Source organism: Chelonoidis abingdonii, chromosome 4, assembly GCF_003597395.2.
Source record: "Chelonoidis abingdonii isolate Lonesome George chromosome 4, CheloAbing_2.0, whole genome shotgun sequence".
Lineage (NCBI taxonomy): Eukaryota > Metazoa > Chordata > Testudines > Testudinidae > Chelonoidis > Chelonoidis abingdonii.
In genome coordinates, this window is record NC_133772.1 from 134,119,235 (window position 1) to 134,137,517 (window position 18,283).

Sequence of the window (18,283 nt, forward strand, 5' to 3'; positions counted from 1 at the left end):
AAGAAGGAACTGAGGAGCGGTCGGGCCGGCAGGGGTATATATTAGGCGCCATACCGGCGCCACTCCAGGGGGCGACCTGCTGGCCCACCGAGTGTTGCTAGGGTAAAAGTTTCTCCGACGAACGTGCACGCGGCGCGCGCACACCTAACTGGAATGGATATAAGCAAGCACTCGAAGAAGAACATCTATTCCCAAACAGACAACCAACCATTCAATGAGAATAATCATGACAGATACGCATTTAATGGAACACTTGCTGCCACAGAAATGCTCAGGGGTATTGATAAAGGTCTTCTTTGACTAAGAGGTATATGTAAAGAGACATATGTGACCATGGCAAAGAATAGGAATACTGGAATACTTCTGGAAATTAGAGTTCTGTCTCTGGAATTGTGATGCAGTGTACAAACCCCACACTTGAGAAGTAGGGGCTAAGGAGCGCCTCTGAGCCCAGGCAGCCCCATCCCACTGCACCTGTAAAGCCTGTCCACAGTGGAAGTAAAGCTTAAAAAAGGAAGCAGAGTAGCTCAATGGAAGGCAGATGGAGAGAGCCCTGCACAAATACAAAATTTGTATCCACATCCGATCCGTGATCTGCAAAAATGGTCCACGAATATGAGGATATAAAGCAGATATCTGCAGATTTGCAGGGCCCTCCACATGGGGAAGGTGAACTGACCTATGTTCTTAACTCCTCAGAAGGAGCACCACAGAAACTCTTGCTGCCTGAGACTTAGAAATACTAACCTGACCCAGACTGCAAAGGAGGAACTGATGACTTTTGAAACTTTAATTGTGTGTTCTGTTCTTTACTTAACCATGTGTGAAGAGGAAGCACTGGTAGGAAGCAATCCAGTTAAGCAGCAGCATTAACACCCTGAGGTGCAAATCTTAGTAGCCCACCACTGAACCCTGGATTTGAACCTGGTAGAGACGATGGGCCCAGGTTCCCCTACCACCTCCTAAGAAAGGGAAATGACAGAAGTCTATATATCAGCATGGAACCTAGGTGGGGGAAGATCTGGAAGGCATGAGAGTCCAGATCCCAATACCCTGACGCAAAGGTGAAGCCCTTGCTGACCTCTGAAGACTTCCACATCATTGGACTTGTACCCCAAAAAGGGTGGACTTGAATGTGTGACCCAGCTGAAAGGCTGAGTTGCTAAAAGGACAGAACATCACAGCAGAGCTACAGTGAGAAAGGGGAACACCCAAGAGGACAAGAACCTGCCATATCTTGGCCTGTCCACTAGGAAGCACTGCTGGTGTGTGTTCCCCTTTACAGGAACCGAGATATGAATACAATGAACCATAGGGTGGGAGTACAGCCAGATAGCATTCTGACCCAATCCTATTGCCCATATTATGTGATAGAAGGCTATAATTCACAACTGTGGCCAGGAAACAAACCTCACACACCATTGCATTCAGGTGATGGATGTCTCAACCCTTAGGTGCACCTGTTTATTCCAAGATGGGAGGAATCAAAGCTAGGTTTACTGAGATTTTCTGAAATGCTGTGCCTACTGCTCAATTGGATCCAAGTACTCTCCTGGTTCCAAGGAACGCTTTGTAAAGCTAAGGATAGGTGCCTCTGTGTGTTTCTACTACGCATACAAGGGCCTACCAAAGACACTATCCAACCCAGAGACACTTGTGTATTTCATGCTGGAGCCAGAAGCAAGCCTCAATATAGTTTCTTTTCTGGCTTAGAATCAGGAACTAGTTATAACTGAAGGTAGGTACCCTGGGTCCAATAATGCTCTAATAAAGTTTACTCCTATGAGGGATCAGACACACAGATCTATCAGCATATTTATGATGTCAGATTAAAGAATATCAGAGCAGTTGTCACAGCCCCTTATAAAAAGCTCTAAATCTAAAATAGGACCAACAGCACTCTATCTTCTTCGGGGAACCTTAGCAATGCAGTTTCATTCCCTGAAGAAGAAAACGGATTCCTGGTCTCCCTTTTTTTGCCTTTACTTTGGAGGGTTACAAAGAGACTCTAAAAGACAACAGGCAGTCCTTTCTCAAACATCAGATGGATCTTACAACACCATACCTGATTTCTCATACAGATGCTGTGCAGCAAAAATCTTCAGATCTGTGAATCTCAGAATCAATAGAACTGAGATAGGTATAGTACCTTTACATCCTAAGGAAGCATTTGACCATAGTATCAGTTCTCAGCCTGCCAGATTCTCATAAATCTGGTTCTGGGCAGCTGATTTAGCCCTTAGGAACCTAAGAGAACCTCAGCAGTTCCTGCCCAGAACCAAGTGAGCTCACAATTCCTGGACCAGGTAAACTGGCTTTTACAATTTCTGATAGTAAAAGCGTCTAAGAATGGATTGGTCCCTCTCTTCTTGCCTACAGGGCAAGGGTCTGATAGATGGAGCATTGGAATGGGAAAATCTCCCAGGCAAGCAGGGCTCAGAGATAGACAGACAATGTGTGTGTCTGAAAAAGGCCAAATAGGAAGCATAATGTGAAAACTGTCCTCTAACTTAGAGATCCACCATTTCAGATCCGATCAGAAGCGTGTAGTGCATTTCCCCTTTCCAGTGCTGCAAAGACCTTTCCACTGATTGGTTTGTTTATGCTACTATGCTGGGCACAGAATTAGTAAGGCAAGCAGCTCTGCAAAGATCCTGGTGTTGGAAATATAGTCCCCTACCAGATTTCACTAACTTGGGCAGATCTGGGGCCTCAGTAGTGCACAGCCATTAGACAAGTGATGCAACAGTCAAAGATGTCAGATCCTCATGCTGGCTGGATCCCAGGTAGTCAGATCCCTTCCTGGCAACTGTGCTTGCCAGTCCTTAATGTTTGACTATTGAATCTGGATTCAGACTCCGACCCTGGATCCATTTGTATCCAAAGCCACACTAACCAGCCACAGATCTATACTCAGCATTTTTTTTTTAGTAACTCTGTAAAGTGCTCTGTGGTGGATCCAGGTTTTGCTGCTCCCAGAGCCATACCTGGTTGCCAGATCTGGGTTTTGCAGCCCCAGATCCACACTAGGCTGCTGGATCTAAGCTCTGTGAATGCAAATCCTTTGGAAATTGGATCCAAAAAACAAGAGAGCCACTGTAGGCACACAGCTAGGTCTTCTGCAACAACCTGGACAGACCCAGAGACCTTGACAGTAAACAGCCTGAGAAGTCTGTCCAGTGCAGAGGTGCAAGATGCAACCAAACCCACTTCAGTGGGACGCTCCTCAAAGTGAATGCTGGACTTATTCAGTACCAGCTAGCTGACTGGGCTTGAGGTGCCTCCACTGTGAGCCCACACAAAGCCCATGCCAGACAGACATCTCCTCATGTCTTTTCATAGAAAAACCTGATTAAGACAGTAACTATAAAACAAAATTTGCCAAAAAAAAAGCAGAAAGAGATGGAGCGGTGGGGGTGGAAAGAAAAGAAAACCTGATGAGGAAAGTATAGAGGACATTTTGTATGATCTGAGCTCACTGCATCTTCAGCAGTTAGAAAGGAACTGAGGTGTGGTTGGGGCCACTCTCCTTTTATACCCTCAGAACTCTCCAGGATGAGAAAGACACAGAGGGGTGAATGGCCCCAATGGATGCTGCTCCAGAAAGTTGCAGACGCTCACAGTGCACACAGGTGCCTTGATTGCACAAGTGGGAACATGCTGAGGCCACTTGAAGTACACTTTCCATCAAATCAAGGGCCACTCATAGTCCTGAGGACATATGCTCATGATGGCCTCATTTGCTACTCATGAAAATGGGAGGAACTTGAAAGTGGCTTTGGCTAGGCATTTAGATAGATACTTTATTTATAAATTATTTATGATTCAGGTTATAAACAGTTCACTAAAATACTGATGGACCAGGAATGCTTCTCCGAAGTTTTGGATGTGGAAAAACTACCCTAAATTTTTAAAGGAATTATTTTGATATTTTAGAAACTTTTGATTCCACATAGCATTATATATAATTACAAAAATCCATACATGAGGGAGGCTACGTACACGAGGAAAATTCAACCAGTCACTCATCTACGCTTATAAAACACTGATGGGGTGACAAAGGGCAACTCAGATGTGTGGCTTTTCAAATACCATCAATTACATAAGATCAGTTAAAAAGAATATGTTGCTGTAGCTAGAGCTGAACCTAGGAGAGGGTGATCAGGCCTATGGGTGCCAACATTCAGGGATGCAAGTCATCGCATTTAGGAATGATTTTGCTTGTGCCTTCGAGGAGGGCGGGGCGCTGAAAACATTTTCTGCCTTGGGCAACCAAACACCTAGGATTGGCCCTGGCTATAGCTCAGTTAGTACAAACAAGTTCTCTAAACACTAAGGCCTCATCCTTCATTCAAATCAGCAAGTGCAGACCTCCACTAAGGTCAATCGGACTCCACCTGGCCACAGAGAGATGTATCCCAACACAGAATTAGGTCCTAGAGAGCTACTTCCAGTAAACTTGAGGTTTAAAGGCCACTTGAACTACATCACACTTTAAAGAGCTCTTCTCCCCACTGTAGAATTGCAGACGAAAGAAGGGAGTAAAATTCTCATTCAACTTATCAAATCTCAAATGTATGTACAACCACTGTAATGTGGTACTTTACACTTTTTCTGCAGGCATTAGCTGCTATTTGCATGGTTATTGTCTTTTCTCACCTCTAAAAGTTTTAATCTCATCTTACTACTGTTCTCTTTGTTAAAACAAAATAAGTGGGGGTATAGGTTACCAAGACTATCATGGAGTTCATTTTGATTATTACTCAACAGTTTAGAAAATACACAATGGAAAAACAAATGCATCCTGCACAGTAGTTCTTTTTGGGTTTGTCAAGACCAGCTTGAAAAAATAAAAGCAATTACAAAAATAGCGCTAAACATTACACCCATCAGGCTATCAATTATTAAGCTAAACTGATGGTTCAGTTCTAAATGATGCAGGATTCCCCCCAAATCTCTTCTTAAAACGAATCCCTGTATCAGGACACATACCAGAATACTGGCAATGACTGGACAGCTGATATACTATGGCTACTGTTTATCAAGGTTATATATCATTGTTACCTTTCATTCCCTTGCATCCTGTTTGTTTGATCAACCAGTGTTTACCTACCTCTTAAAAACTTACATTGTAAATTCTTTGAGGCAGGGACCATTTTTTTATTATGAGTTTTTACAGTGCCTAGTATAAAGAGTAGGGGGGAGGTGTCCGTAGGCACTCTTGCAATACAAGTAAGTAATAGTAATGCCTCATATACTTGTTCTAGTATAATGGATTTTGGAAGAAGTTGAATGTTAGTCTGTAAAGATCTCTTGTCTTTTTCAAAATGAAACTTTGTATGAGAATTAAATCTCTGAAAACTTGGATTCAGCTCCTAAATACAATATGAAGAGATTAGGAAGCTGGTATATATAGAAAATCACCTTAATTTATTTGTTGTCTTTGTGAGCACTACTGCCTAGCTATAGTTAAGCCCCCTGTACTATTTGTTGGCATCTGCACTAATTGGATTTAGTGTTCCCAAGTAATTTATTTGTAAGTCGCACTGTTACTTACAAGGTCTGCGGCATGTTCAATGAAAACACTGTTTCCAAATTTTATTTTCTGTATGACATCCAGTGGAACATCTGCCCTAAATGTATGTTGTTGATCAATCAGTTGCTGCAAGCGTTTATTTGGGAAAACATCTTCTGTGCAAATGTAGACAGCACCTGCAATCAAAATAAAACCAACCTCTATTACACAACTCACATTACAAATATATTTTCAAAATTCATTCCTTTTTCCACTTAGCAATGAAAACTCAAATTATGGAATATTTTCTTCTTAGAACTCTCTCAAAATCTTGGTACTGTTAAAAGGACAATTTTTACTTTTTTTTATCCAAACTTGGTGACCCAACAAAAGATACAGCTATGATCACAGCAGTCCTACAGCTGTTCTTTTGGTGCCCAGTGCAATGATTGCATCCTTTGGTTTCACAGACTCCTCTTTCCATGATTCATTGACCCACCAGATGACGCTTTTATTGCATAGCTGCATAATTGCCTGACACTCAGAGTCCTCTTCAGGTTCCCTTTTTTTGACCCTTTGACCTTCACACCTGTCCTTGTTATTTTTTTCTGTTCTGCCCCGGTAATTATATGAGTCCCAGGCTCAGTGGATCCTCCCGATAGGCTGCGGGAGGAGCCTTTAGCCAACCTCCCCAGAACCCAACAGGACTGAGGAATGGTCTCTGGCTTATGCCTTTGCTGTACAGGCACATTATGAAGATCATGTCTCAATGATAAATATACCAATACTGCATCGTTTATTTTATATACCAATAACACTGATTAATGAAACTCGTCCTTCGCATCTTTAGGGGTGTCAAATGGGTGTGCGTTTTTACCATACTTTACACATCAGTAATCAACCCCTCACCGGGTTTAGAGAAGTCCAGTCACACAAATCCACTCCAGCTGTTCTTCTCTGAGTAGGTACAGCCATGTGTGTGTGTGCGTGCATGTGTACGCGCACACGCCCAATTCATCGACACCAGAGAATTTTGCTTAGCAGTATCCATAAGGGCAGCACTTGTACCTCATGGCCATAGCCGCTCCCCTCCTCCCCCAGTAGCTATATGGCTGGAGTCATTCGAGGCTGACTACCGAGAAGGGAGGATGTTTGGTGGAGGCTCCAGCCCAGGAGCCGCTTCAGCACTTGATTGTGGGAACCAGAGATCCCATGACAATCACAGCCACATAAAACACTTACCTGTGAGGGACACGGTTGGTGTATGTGTTTGTGAAATGAAAATGACTGTTCTTTCCCCTTCAAAGGTTCTTTTCCCTGTATTTATAAAGTTTCATTCTGTTATAAACAGATCTGTTTGCTTGGGTTTCGAATAAAAATTTAGTTATGGAAACTGAATTCATCTTTATTATTTCACAATATATGCTGTGTGGCTCTCACATCATTTAGAGACAACAGCAATAGGTGCATGTGCAGTGTTATATTACTACACACACACAGCACTCATTACAAGGTTCATATTGGAGTGCAAAAAACAAAATGCCAGGGAGAGCACACTACAGCAATACATATTACTGTGGCTCACTATTAAAATGGTCTTTCAATGCCTCCCTGAGCTGTATAGCTCACTGCTGAGCTCTTCTTATAGCCATGGTATCTGTCTGCTCAAAATCAGCAGATAGCCATTCCATTCCACCCCAGCAGAAACCCCTTTGCTTTACAGATATTATGAAAGACATAACAGGTAGGTATAATCATTGGGATAATTTTTTCCACGGAGGTCTAACCTCATGAGTAGACAGCACGAGCTGTTTTTCAAATGGCCAAAGGTAAATTCCACTGTAATTCTGCACTGGCTTAGCCTATAGTTGAAGCACTCCTTGGTACTGTTGAGGTGGCTGGTGTACAGCTTCATGAGCCACAGGAGTAAGGGGTAGGCTGGGTCTCCAAGGATTGCTATTGGCACTTCAATGCCCCCGACAATGATCCTCTGGTCTGGAAAGCAAGTCCCTGCTTACAGCTTTCTGAACAGGCCTGTGTTCTTAAAGATGCCTGCATCATGCCCCTTCCCTGACCATCCCGCACTGATGTCAGTAAAACAGCCTGGAGATCCACCAGCTCTTGCAATACTAAAGAAAAAGTAGCCCTTTCTGTTCATGTACTCTGTGGAAAAGTGGCATGGTGCCAAAACAGGGATATGCCTGTCATCTATTGCCTCATTGCTGCAAAGCCATCCATTATGTTCCAGAGTCACAGTCCTTTGTAGCAGGATGCAATTAATGGCCCTGCAAACTTGCACCACAGCAACCCCCACGGTGGATTTCCCCAACTCCAAATCGATTCCTCACTGATCGGTAGCAATCTGGTGTTCCCAGCTTCCACACAGCAACCGCCACTTGCTTCTCCAATGTCAGTGCGCCAAAGGCTGGGGTGAACTCTGCTCAGACTTCCAGGAATGGGCCTTGCGCATCCAAAAGTTCTGCAGTCACTGCTCATGATCCCATACCTGTATAATGATGCATTCCCACCAGACAGTGCCTATTTCTCAGGCCCAGAACCTGTGCTCCACCATCTGCAGCTGCTCTGTGAATGCCAACAAGAACCTTGAATTGTTTCTTTCTCTGTTCAACAACAAGAAAGCCTCCAAGGAATTGTCTTGTTCCGCCAACTAGCTCCTCTGGTGGCTCTACAAATACTACAAGATCAGGTGCATTGTGCTCACAACTCACAATAGTGCAGAGTTGTGCAGGATCCATGCTTCTCACAGCAATAGCAGATGCACAGGTTTGCAGGGCTTTTGAAAAGAGATGCAAAACATTATGGGTAGGCCCCTACCAAATTCACGGTCCATTTTGGTCAATTTCATGGTCGCAGGTCACAAAAACAAAATTTCATGATTTCAGCTATTTAAATATGTGAATTTTCAGGGTGTTGTAATTGTAGGGGTCTGACCCAAAAATGAATTGTGTGTGGGGGAGGAGGTCACAAGGTTATTGTAGAGAGAGTGTAAGGGTAGCAGCACCGCAACTCCTGCGCTGCTGTGCAACTCACCACTATCTAGCACAGGGCTTTTTGGGAAAGGTTTACAGTACCTCATGAAGGCAAATGAATTGCACACAGGTGACTGGGACCATGGTTTCTTCTGCACTGCTGCTGGCAGTGGCACTGACCCATGATACAGTTTTCTCCATCCGATAATTTTATTTCCATTCCATAATTAGGGCCCTACCAAATTCACAGCCATGAAAAATGTGTCACAGACTGTGAAATCTGGTCTCCCTCTGTGAAATCTAGGTTTGTATGCTTTTACACTATACTATATACTGTACATTTTATGGGGGAGACTAGCATTTCTCAAATTGGAGACCCAAAAGGGAGTTGCAAGAGGTTGCAAGGTTATTTTAGTGGGGTGCAGTATTGCCACCCTTCTGCACTGCCTTCAGAGCTGGGTAGCTGGAGAGCGGCAGCTGCTGACCCAGAGCCCAGCTCTGCAGGCAGAGCCGCTACCAGCAGCAGTGCAGAAGGTGGCATGGTATGGTATGTTACTGTCACCCTTACTTCTATGCTGCTGCCTGCAAAGCTGGACCCTCAGTAAGCAGTCACCACTCTCTAGCCACCCATCTCTGAAGGCAGCAGCACAGGAGTAAGGGCGGCATGGTATGGATTTGCTTTTGCACTGTTGCTGGTGGGGTGCTGCCTTCAGAGCTGGGCACCTGGCAACAGCTGCCACTCTCCAGCTACCCAGCTCTGAAGGCAGTGCAGAAGTGTGGCAATACTGCAACCCCACTAAAATAACCTTGCAACTCCCTGCAACTCCCTTTTGGGTCTCCAATTTGAGAAATGCTAGTCTCCCGCATAAAATCTACAGTATATAGTATAGTGTAAAAGCACACAAGCACAGATTTCACAGGGGGAGACCAGATTTCACAGTCTGTGACATGTTTTTCATGGCTGTGAATTTGGTAGGGCCCTAACTATGGGATGGAAATAAAATTATCGGATGGAGAAAACTGCATCATGAGATGTTGAAACCATGTTCCCGGTCACCTGTGTGCAATTCATTTGCCTCCACGAGGTACTGTAAACCTTTCCCAAAAAGCCCTGTGCTAGATAGTGGTGAGTTGCACAGTGGGATAGCTACCCACAGTGCACTGCTCTCTGCATCAGTGCAAGCACTGGTAGTGAGGATACACACCGCTGACACAAGGAACGTCATGTGGACATGCAAAAGTGATTTAATTATCACAGAGAAAAATTTCCTCCATGACATTGTTTACAATGTATTAAAAATCCCAGCCCCTACTGACAGAGACCTGAGAGTCAAAATATTCATCTTTGTGAGATAAGCACTTGGGTACACCTGGAAACGAGCATTTTGTTCCACTTTGTGGTCCTGAATAAATTTGGTTCAGATAGAAACATTTTAAACATGCAACTGATTGTATGAAGCATATTTTTCACTGGTCACCTGCGCAACTTCATCATTTCACAACAGTATGAGTATGTAGAAGCAAGGTGTTCCATCAAACCCCAATGATCTGTCTTCATACCATACCAATTTTGTTTAAAGTACAATTACAAAACACATAGAAAGTAACAGGATTTGTTCCTGATCCTAAACTGAGATTTCTCATATACTTGCCACATGACAGTCAAATAGTTGATCTATAAATACGTGCATATAAAGTAAATTCAGCTAAATAAGCAATTAAGAAAAGCTATTCTTAGATTGACACAAACCCTTACCTAAGATAAAATTGTTGTGTGAATCAGTCCAGTAGTGGGACTGTGTGGGAAGAGGGGCTTTTGCTGATTTTTTTTGGAGGGAGGTTTGTGGAGAACACAGAACCAGAAAATGAGAGACAGACAGAAGACATCTAAACAGAAGCCTGTAAGCACTGTATGGCCTTACAAGAAGCTAGAGAGCTTTTTGAGTCGAAGCTGGTTAAAAAGACTTGGGTCTGAAAGCAAGGAAGCTCTCCCGTTTTTGGTTCCACGAGAAGCAGAACTTTGTACATTTGCTGTAAACAAAAAAGACTGCATCAAAGAAAATGCCAGACTCCATCATCAGTTTCTAGTCCCAACTGGAATAGCCCCAGGGCCATGAACTTTAACTAGTCACTCAGGTCAAAAAGGGGCAACATTTGCAATATGTACTGCTCCGACTGTCTGAGCTCCAAAAACTTGCCAGTCATCTATCTACCAGCCTGCCCCATCAACTGTCATGTCAGAAAGTTGGGTTCTGTTGTTCCTGTTCAAAAGCAAAGATTTACTCATTTACATGCACTCAGATCTAATTAGGAACCTCAGAAGCACTTTCTCCTCTCCACCCCTCAGACACTGTTTCTGCTTCCCTTCTGCAGGAGTTGTATTTATTACTATGGGCTCTGTTCCCGCTGATGTGCCACAAACCGCAGTTGGCAGTGCAGAGGCGAGGAGATCAATATGCCCAGAACAAAACAACATAACAGCCCCAGGCACTATTGGGGAAGCTGGGATGTTGTGGAATCTAGCCATTACCTTCTCACAAAACTGTGCCCGTGCAAGGAAGATTCTACTGGCAAAAATGCTACTAGGATGAGGTTCTTCCTTTCTGCCCCCAATACCCTATATCTGAACCCATTTAGTTCCTTCCTCCCAGCATAAATGGAGGGGAGCACTAGGGCACAAATAAGAATACATCTGATCTTGTAAATGAGTATAGATCTGAACATGTGACACATGTAACACTAAGTAGCATCCAAGGAAGGAACTGAAAGGGAGGACTAAAAACATAGATGCTTCTGCTCCGATCAATGACATAACCTAGAGCAAAAAAAAAATGTAAGCCAAGGACTAATTTCTGCCCTAAAAGCTATCCCTGCCTTTTGACGTTTCAAGAATTTTCCATGTGGTTGGACTCAGTAGGAAACAAGTTGAGCAACTTTCACACAGTAAACTCTGAGAGCGTCAAAGTTAAACATGATGCTGCAAGGGAGGCAGAACAAGAACAACAGCCTAGCCAAAACATTAGTCATACAGAGGACCAGACTAAAGAGTTCTCAGAATTGACATAAGTTTCTTCCTCCCCATTGAAGTACAAAAACACAAACAAAAAAAAAATACAAAAGATCGTTGGATAATTTGAACATAACCATTATTATTGTAAAGCCTTCTAATCTACTTACTTGCACAGACATGGGAAAAATGTAGGGCACACACACCTCTGACTTTTTTGACTACATGTCCATCAGTTTTGCCCTGTACATCATGACCAGATCCTTTGTGATACTGTAACCCCTGCTTTACATAAGGGATACTTAGCCCATGCCTAAGATATTAATGTAACAATATCTGTCATGTGGATCGTTTTGTCATGTCAGTTTTCATGAAGAGTCAGGGGGTGGTCATGATGCTGAAACCTAACAAACTCCATCTGTATATGCCTTATGCATTTTGATTAACAAACTTTCCACTACTCTTGATTGTTGAGGGAAAAAGTCAATCATAACTCAATGGAAAGTCATGTCTGATTCTATCCATACAGCCACCCTAATCTGTGTGCCATCAGCAGCCAGTAGTAAGAATGGAAAGTATTATGTGGGGATGTAGCAGTTGTACACAGCATGCTTTTCTTTTCCAAATGCCCAGTTTCTCATCTTACTGCCAATGGTTCTGTATCCACGGATACAAATATTTACTGCAATTACACAAATTACTTAGCTTAAAGCTAGCATACTCCCTTAAAACAATAAGTAAATCTGAAAGTGTATTGTACTTACCAGATTCTAATCCTCCATATTCATAAGGATACTGCACAGAAAGGCACAGCTGCAAACTAATCTGAGTCTTTCCAGCAGAGCTCTCACCAGCAAGTTCAGTGATCCCCACCAAAGGAATGCCACCTCTTAACAAGCTATCTAGTACTGAGCAACCCAGGCTTAGTTTCTGGTGTTGAGTTGTGCAGTGATCTTTGTCTTGGTACAGCTGAAGCGCTAGAGGATATTTTTTTAAAAGAAAGTTCTGTTTAGCATTTTCTTAATAAGGGACAACATAACATAGCTGCCACATTCTAGATAGCTCTATGATTGACATTTTTTCCAGATGTAAGCATGATTCAGCCCATTTTCCTCCCAACTAACAATCTATGCACTGAGGAATCTGCTTGTAAATTGGTACAGATTGCATTTACACTGATCCCCTCCATGCTAGAACTTTTCCCTCTTCCTGTCCTTTAAGGAGACTTTTGGGGACCGCTGCAGCAAGGAAAATCTTGTCTGCATGACTGCAATGGAGCAGATATGACCAGGAAGTGGAGGTAGGGTTGCCATCTTTCTAATGGCTGGTAACCAGACTCCTGAGGCCCCACCCCCTGCTCCACCCCTGTCCTTTATACCCCACACTTCCCCCTCCAACTGGACTTCCTCTGCTCCAGGACTGAAATGAGAGCTGCTGTAGCCTGACAAGGAGCTTGCCTGCAGGTAGAAGGCGGCCCCAGCTGAGCAGGGGCTGGCATGGATTAATGACCTCATTCCTTCCCCTGCCCCGCGGGAACCGGACTGGACACTGCCAGGTGCCCTTTTTGACTGGACTTTCCGGTTGAAAATTGGACATCTTACAACCTTAAGTGGAGGAGAGCTGCTGAAGGTCAGGAAGCAGTATGAAAACATAGAAGGCTCTGTACTTCTGGCTAAGCTTTAAAGATCCACACAGATAACAAGAAATGGTGGATTCAATTGCTCAATTCCTAGCCCATTCCATTAGAGGAGGGCAACCCCTGCACTATGAAATATTCTGGTGGAAATTCTAAGAGGGGAATCTTGCAGTGTCCTGTCCCCCAGCCAAGATTTTCCATGTAGAGGAATTATTTGACCCTATAAGACTGAGTACAATCCACTTCTATTTACATTCAGCGCTTCACAGGCTCAGGCCCTTTAGGAATATAAAAGCATCTGCTAAAGCAGTGGTTCTCAAAACTAGGCCCACTGCTTGTTCAGGGAAAGGCCCTGACAGGCCAGACCGGTTTGTTTACCTGCTGCATCCGCAGGTTTGGCTGATGGCGGCTCCCACTGGCCACGATTCACCGCTCCAGGCAAATGGAGGCTGCAGGAAGGATGGCCAGCATGTCCCTCGGCCTGTGCCACTTCCTGCAGCCCCCATTGGCCTGGAGCAGTGACCCACAGCCAGTGGAAGCCACGATTGGCCAAACCTGCAGACGCGGCAGGTAAACAAACCGGCCCGGCCCACTAAGGACTTTCCCTGAACAAGCGGCGGCCCTAGTTTGAGAACCACTGTACTAAAGAATAACAGGAACTTACAGCTTTTTATTTCGTGAATACTTGACTTGACTGAGAAATAATTTATCAATATACTATTACCTGCTATACAAAAAATGTTTTATGCTCTACTTCAACAATAGATCTTTGAGCAATAAATTTAAACCTTTCATTATAGCTCAAAAGTCTAGAACGGTTTTTAATTATGTAAATACAACACTTTACTTGTATTGACAGTATTACCTGTAAGCACACAGCTTTTCCTCAATGTACCAGAGACTGTTTTCAGTAAGCACTGTACATCCATACTGGACAGTTTTGTCAGCCTTTGCAAGTCTGCTCCAGAAAGATTCAAAATCTCTTTTATTGATTTTATATTAGCTGAAATTAAAGGAATTCTCATAAATGCTTTTGGATTGATATAACCTTACAGAAGAGGACTTCCATTTATTGTTATTTTACTGAGAGTACTAGTTAAAAAAAGTTACAAGTTTTGTTTATATCATCATGATTATCAGTAACTTTGAATGGAAAGGGACTTTAATGTTTTTTTGGAAGGCTTTAAAGCATTATCAGTCTTAACATCAGATGGAAGTGGGGCCTGAGAGAAGGCTCTGATAGAGAAGCGATTTCACTATAATGTTCTTCTGGTGCACCAAAGTGGAGTTACTTGTGTGTAAATGGTGGCCGCTTTTGGATTTTTAACTTCTTCTGAAAGAAGGCAACAGAAATAAAATGCACATTGCAAATAAAATTGACTAGATTAGAAAAGAATAGCCTGACTGTGTCTGTTCATTTCTTTCCTAATGGAACAAACTCCAGTATTCCAACCTCTTCTTGACTGCTTGGAAGCCAGGACACTATTCTTGACAAGCTTTTGACATGGGAGGTAGCATGCATTTGGGGTTTATCAAAAGCAGATTATAAAGCTGTTTGGAAAGATCACCACTGGAAGAAGAGGGTATCACTTGCAAATATACACACTGTCTCACCAAGTATTTAAATTAGATTTCCAGTATGGATATGATTATGTATAGGTAGATATTATGGTAATAGCAAATCAGGAATGTACATACAGGTGGATTAAATTACCTTTCTTAACAGCAGCTATCACTTTGGGGTTCAAGTCAAACTGGTCCCAGTCCATGTCCTGATACAGTACTGTAGTGAGTACAGAGCCTGGTGATTTCACGGAAACTGAAGTCTTATCAAACATACATGAAATACAGAACATAAGTATTTATTTCATTTGACCAACTTTGTGGAAAAATGGACATTCAAATATTATTAATTCCTAACAATATATTTGTCTATAATCCATAGCCCAGGATGTAATTAGCCATTCACATGATGGAAATTCTCCTCAGATGCTCTCTGGCTACACCCTACTGAAGACAGATTACGGTAACACTGATGAAAGGATCAGCTGGTAATTATTTCAGTTACCTGTAGCTGAGCTACAGCTGTACAGCTCCCTAGCTTTTCATTTTCAAAGAGAAATAAAATCATGCAAATGTAATATAAAATAATCCATGACCATTAATATTTCTGTTACCCAGAACTGTTTTGACTTATTAAAACATGGGGTGACTAAATACTAGAGCATAATGTGATCCAATTGTTTCTGAAATTTTGATCTAAAAAAGAAAAGCCGAGTCATGTGCTATTACTATATAACAAAGTAGCATTATAAGGCTTTTTACTATTTATATAATGGATTGTACAACGTAATGGCAGACAAGTATAAAACATATTTACAAGACTTAGTTCCCTAGTTAATCTGCTTTTTAAAAACAAAAGGGTCCAATTGTTTGGGATATATACATAATATATGGAAATGGATCCTGAGAGCAGGATTAATATATTAAAAAGTCAGAGATTTAAATATAATTTCATTAAAATTAAGACCTATTTAAAACAAACACAATCAATACCTGTCTCAAGGGCTAAGCTTAATTCATCAGAAGAGAAGCACATTTTGCACTTGGTAAAATGAACCCTCTAACCAGCAAAAGAGACACTTATTGACTGAAAGTTGTAGTTCAAAGGGGGCTGCATGACATCAAGCATCAGTGGTGGCAAGCAAAAGCAATGGAGATCCCAAAGCACTTTACAAACTTTACTCACACAGTACCACTGAAATGCAGCCACTGCATCATACAAGTGGGAAGGGAAATTTTGAGCAAGAGATGAGGACAAACACCTCTGCTGATGAAAAGTGCTCTAGGATCTTTAATATTCACATGGAGTAGAAAGGATCTTGGCTTTTAAAATCTAATTTACATGCACTAAAGGTATGAAATGCATCATCAGAGAAAGATGAAGAGAAGAACCAGCTCAGCAGGTATTTGAATTTATGGTCCTGGGGAGTTCAGATATTAAACTGGATACTTAAACCACTAAGCTAGAGAGGGCACACAAGCAGTGGTTTTGGTCAGCATTAGTGAACTGTGTGTGGAAGAAAGAGAAATAAATGGGTGCTTATTCTTTCCTCCCCTCCCTTGGAACCCTGACCAATCTTCTGAACTACTGTTTTGCATTTGGTGGGTCTGACCCTGCTTGGAGGGGATGTCATGAAAGACAACTGAGGGAATGCAAGGCATTGACAATGTTATTGCAATTCAAAGCAAAACAAATAGACAGAAAAATCCCATACCTCCCCCACCCCATTCCTAGCCCACCCTTCAAGGACAAGTATTCTCTGTCAATCTTAAAACATCCACACAAATAAGTTATACAGGGTAACTTATCAGCACTACTCTCTTGCTGTTTCATTTATTATAAAAGTAAGGGGCGTGTAAAAATCTCGGACTTCAAACTATAGGTCAATAAACTGAAGAGACAAAAAGAACAGGAGTACTTGTGGCACCTTAGAGATTAACACATTTATTTGAGCATAAGATTTCATGGGCTACAGCCCACTTCATCGGATGCATAGAATGGAACATACAGTAAGAAGATATTTATACATACAGAGAACATGAAACGGTGGAAGTACCCATACCAACTGTAAGAGACTAATTAATTAAGAGAAGCTATTATCAGCAGGGAAGAAAGACTTTTGAAGTGATACTCAAGATGGCCCATTTCAGACAGTTGACACGAAGGTGTGAGGGTACTTTAACATGGGAAAATAGATTCAATTAGTGTAATGACCAAGCCATAATGGTCTTTAGTTTACCTATTAATTCAAGTTCAGCAGCTTCTCATTGAAGAGACAAAGAAACCCTGACATATGCCAAACAGCCCTGCTACACCTTTCCCCTGGAATTCCGGGAGTGAGACAGACATGGAAACCCACTTAAAAAATAACACCACAGAAATTGGGCTTGTTTTTGACTTAATTGGCTTGTGAGTTGCTTGTTGCTTCTTTTTTTTTTTTTGATCAGCTCCAGGCAGGGAGTGGGGAGAGTGTGAGGGGTACACAGCAGGCCCGCCAGAGTCCCAGACTGCACACCAAGGGGAAATCTAGTCAAATACACTCTTGCGGTTCCTAGGGACTGGCTTGTTTTAAAATGGGATGAGCTTGATTTTTGACTTCCTGTGAAAGTCAGGGTGCTTATTTACCATGTGAAAGTTGGCAACTGCAGGGTGGGGCTGTTCCCACCAATTAGACACCTCTGAGGAAAGCCCACTTCATAGATGACAGCGCTGCACACAGCACCACATTGCACCTGTCATCTGTGGAGCAAGAAGGGCGTGACACTGAGCCTGCTCCACACATGGGGCTTGCCCCCGTTCAGCCACCACAGCCGCAAGAGGCAGGCAGCTCGGGCGGAGCGGTGCCTCCCAACACGACGCGATGCCCCACAGTCGCCGCCGGGAATTACAAAGCCCTGGGTGCGGCCCGCGGCCCGCCTACACCCGCGCTGAGGAGGGCGCGGCTCGCCCCACAGCGCAGGCAGGAGAGCGGTGCTGCCCGCTCCGCCAGTGTTATCGGGACTCACAACACCGGGAGGCTCTTAAGCGTCTCTTAACAGCCGAGGTGGGACCACGGGCGGATAACGGTGGGCGTGGGACGGTAAAACGGCCACACCCACCATGTCTGACCCGGGGCACGAAGAGAGCATTTCCCTACCCAGCCGCACCCGGTCCCGCCTCCAACGTGAAGCCCCGCCCATTTTCCAGACGCTTCCTCTCCGCAGGAAGCCTCGCGACCCGCGCTCCCGCACCACACAGCGCGTAGGTAAAACCGAGTCGCTAATCAGGGAGTGACTTGCCTGAGTCTTCGCACGGCCACGGGCCACCACCCTCGCAGCTTGCCAACCAATCAGCGGGCGCCACGCCCAAGAAGGGGAACGGGATGGCGCCCTAGGAGTTATAGATGGCCGCTAACCCGAGGATATTTGTCTGAAGCCGCGCACCAATCAGAGACGCGGTCGAAAAGCCCAATCAGATGGCGTCAGGGTCAGGCCAATCCCAGGGAGTCTATTCAGAGCCCTACAGGAGTGCCGGCTAATCAGAGCGCTCGGAGTCGTGGCCTTTCTGAGGGATCAACCCTTGGTTCCGCCCT

General features: G+C 43.5%; 1 protein-coding gene across 1 annotated transcript in view; it reads right to left on the bottom strand.

Annotated features, from left to right (window-relative positions):
- XRCC3 (X-ray repair cross complementing 3) overlaps positions 1–17,996 on the bottom strand; it is a 37,396-nt gene extending 19,400 nt beyond the window's left edge. Inside the window, exons 1-4 of the mRNA XM_075065707.1 lie at positions 14,863–17,996; positions 14,014–14,151; positions 12,277–12,489; positions 5,558–5,712 (exon numbers count right to left, since the gene is read on the bottom strand). Of these exons, the coding sequence (XP_074921808.1) occupies positions 5,558–5,712; positions 12,277–12,489; positions 14,014–14,151; positions 14,863–15,004 (648 nt within the window). The 5' untranslated portion in view covers positions 15,005–17,996. The remainder of the gene's footprint in view (positions 1–5,557; positions 5,713–12,276; positions 12,490–14,013; positions 14,152–14,862) is intronic.
- Between the last annotated feature and the right edge of the window lie 287 nt (positions 17,997–18,283).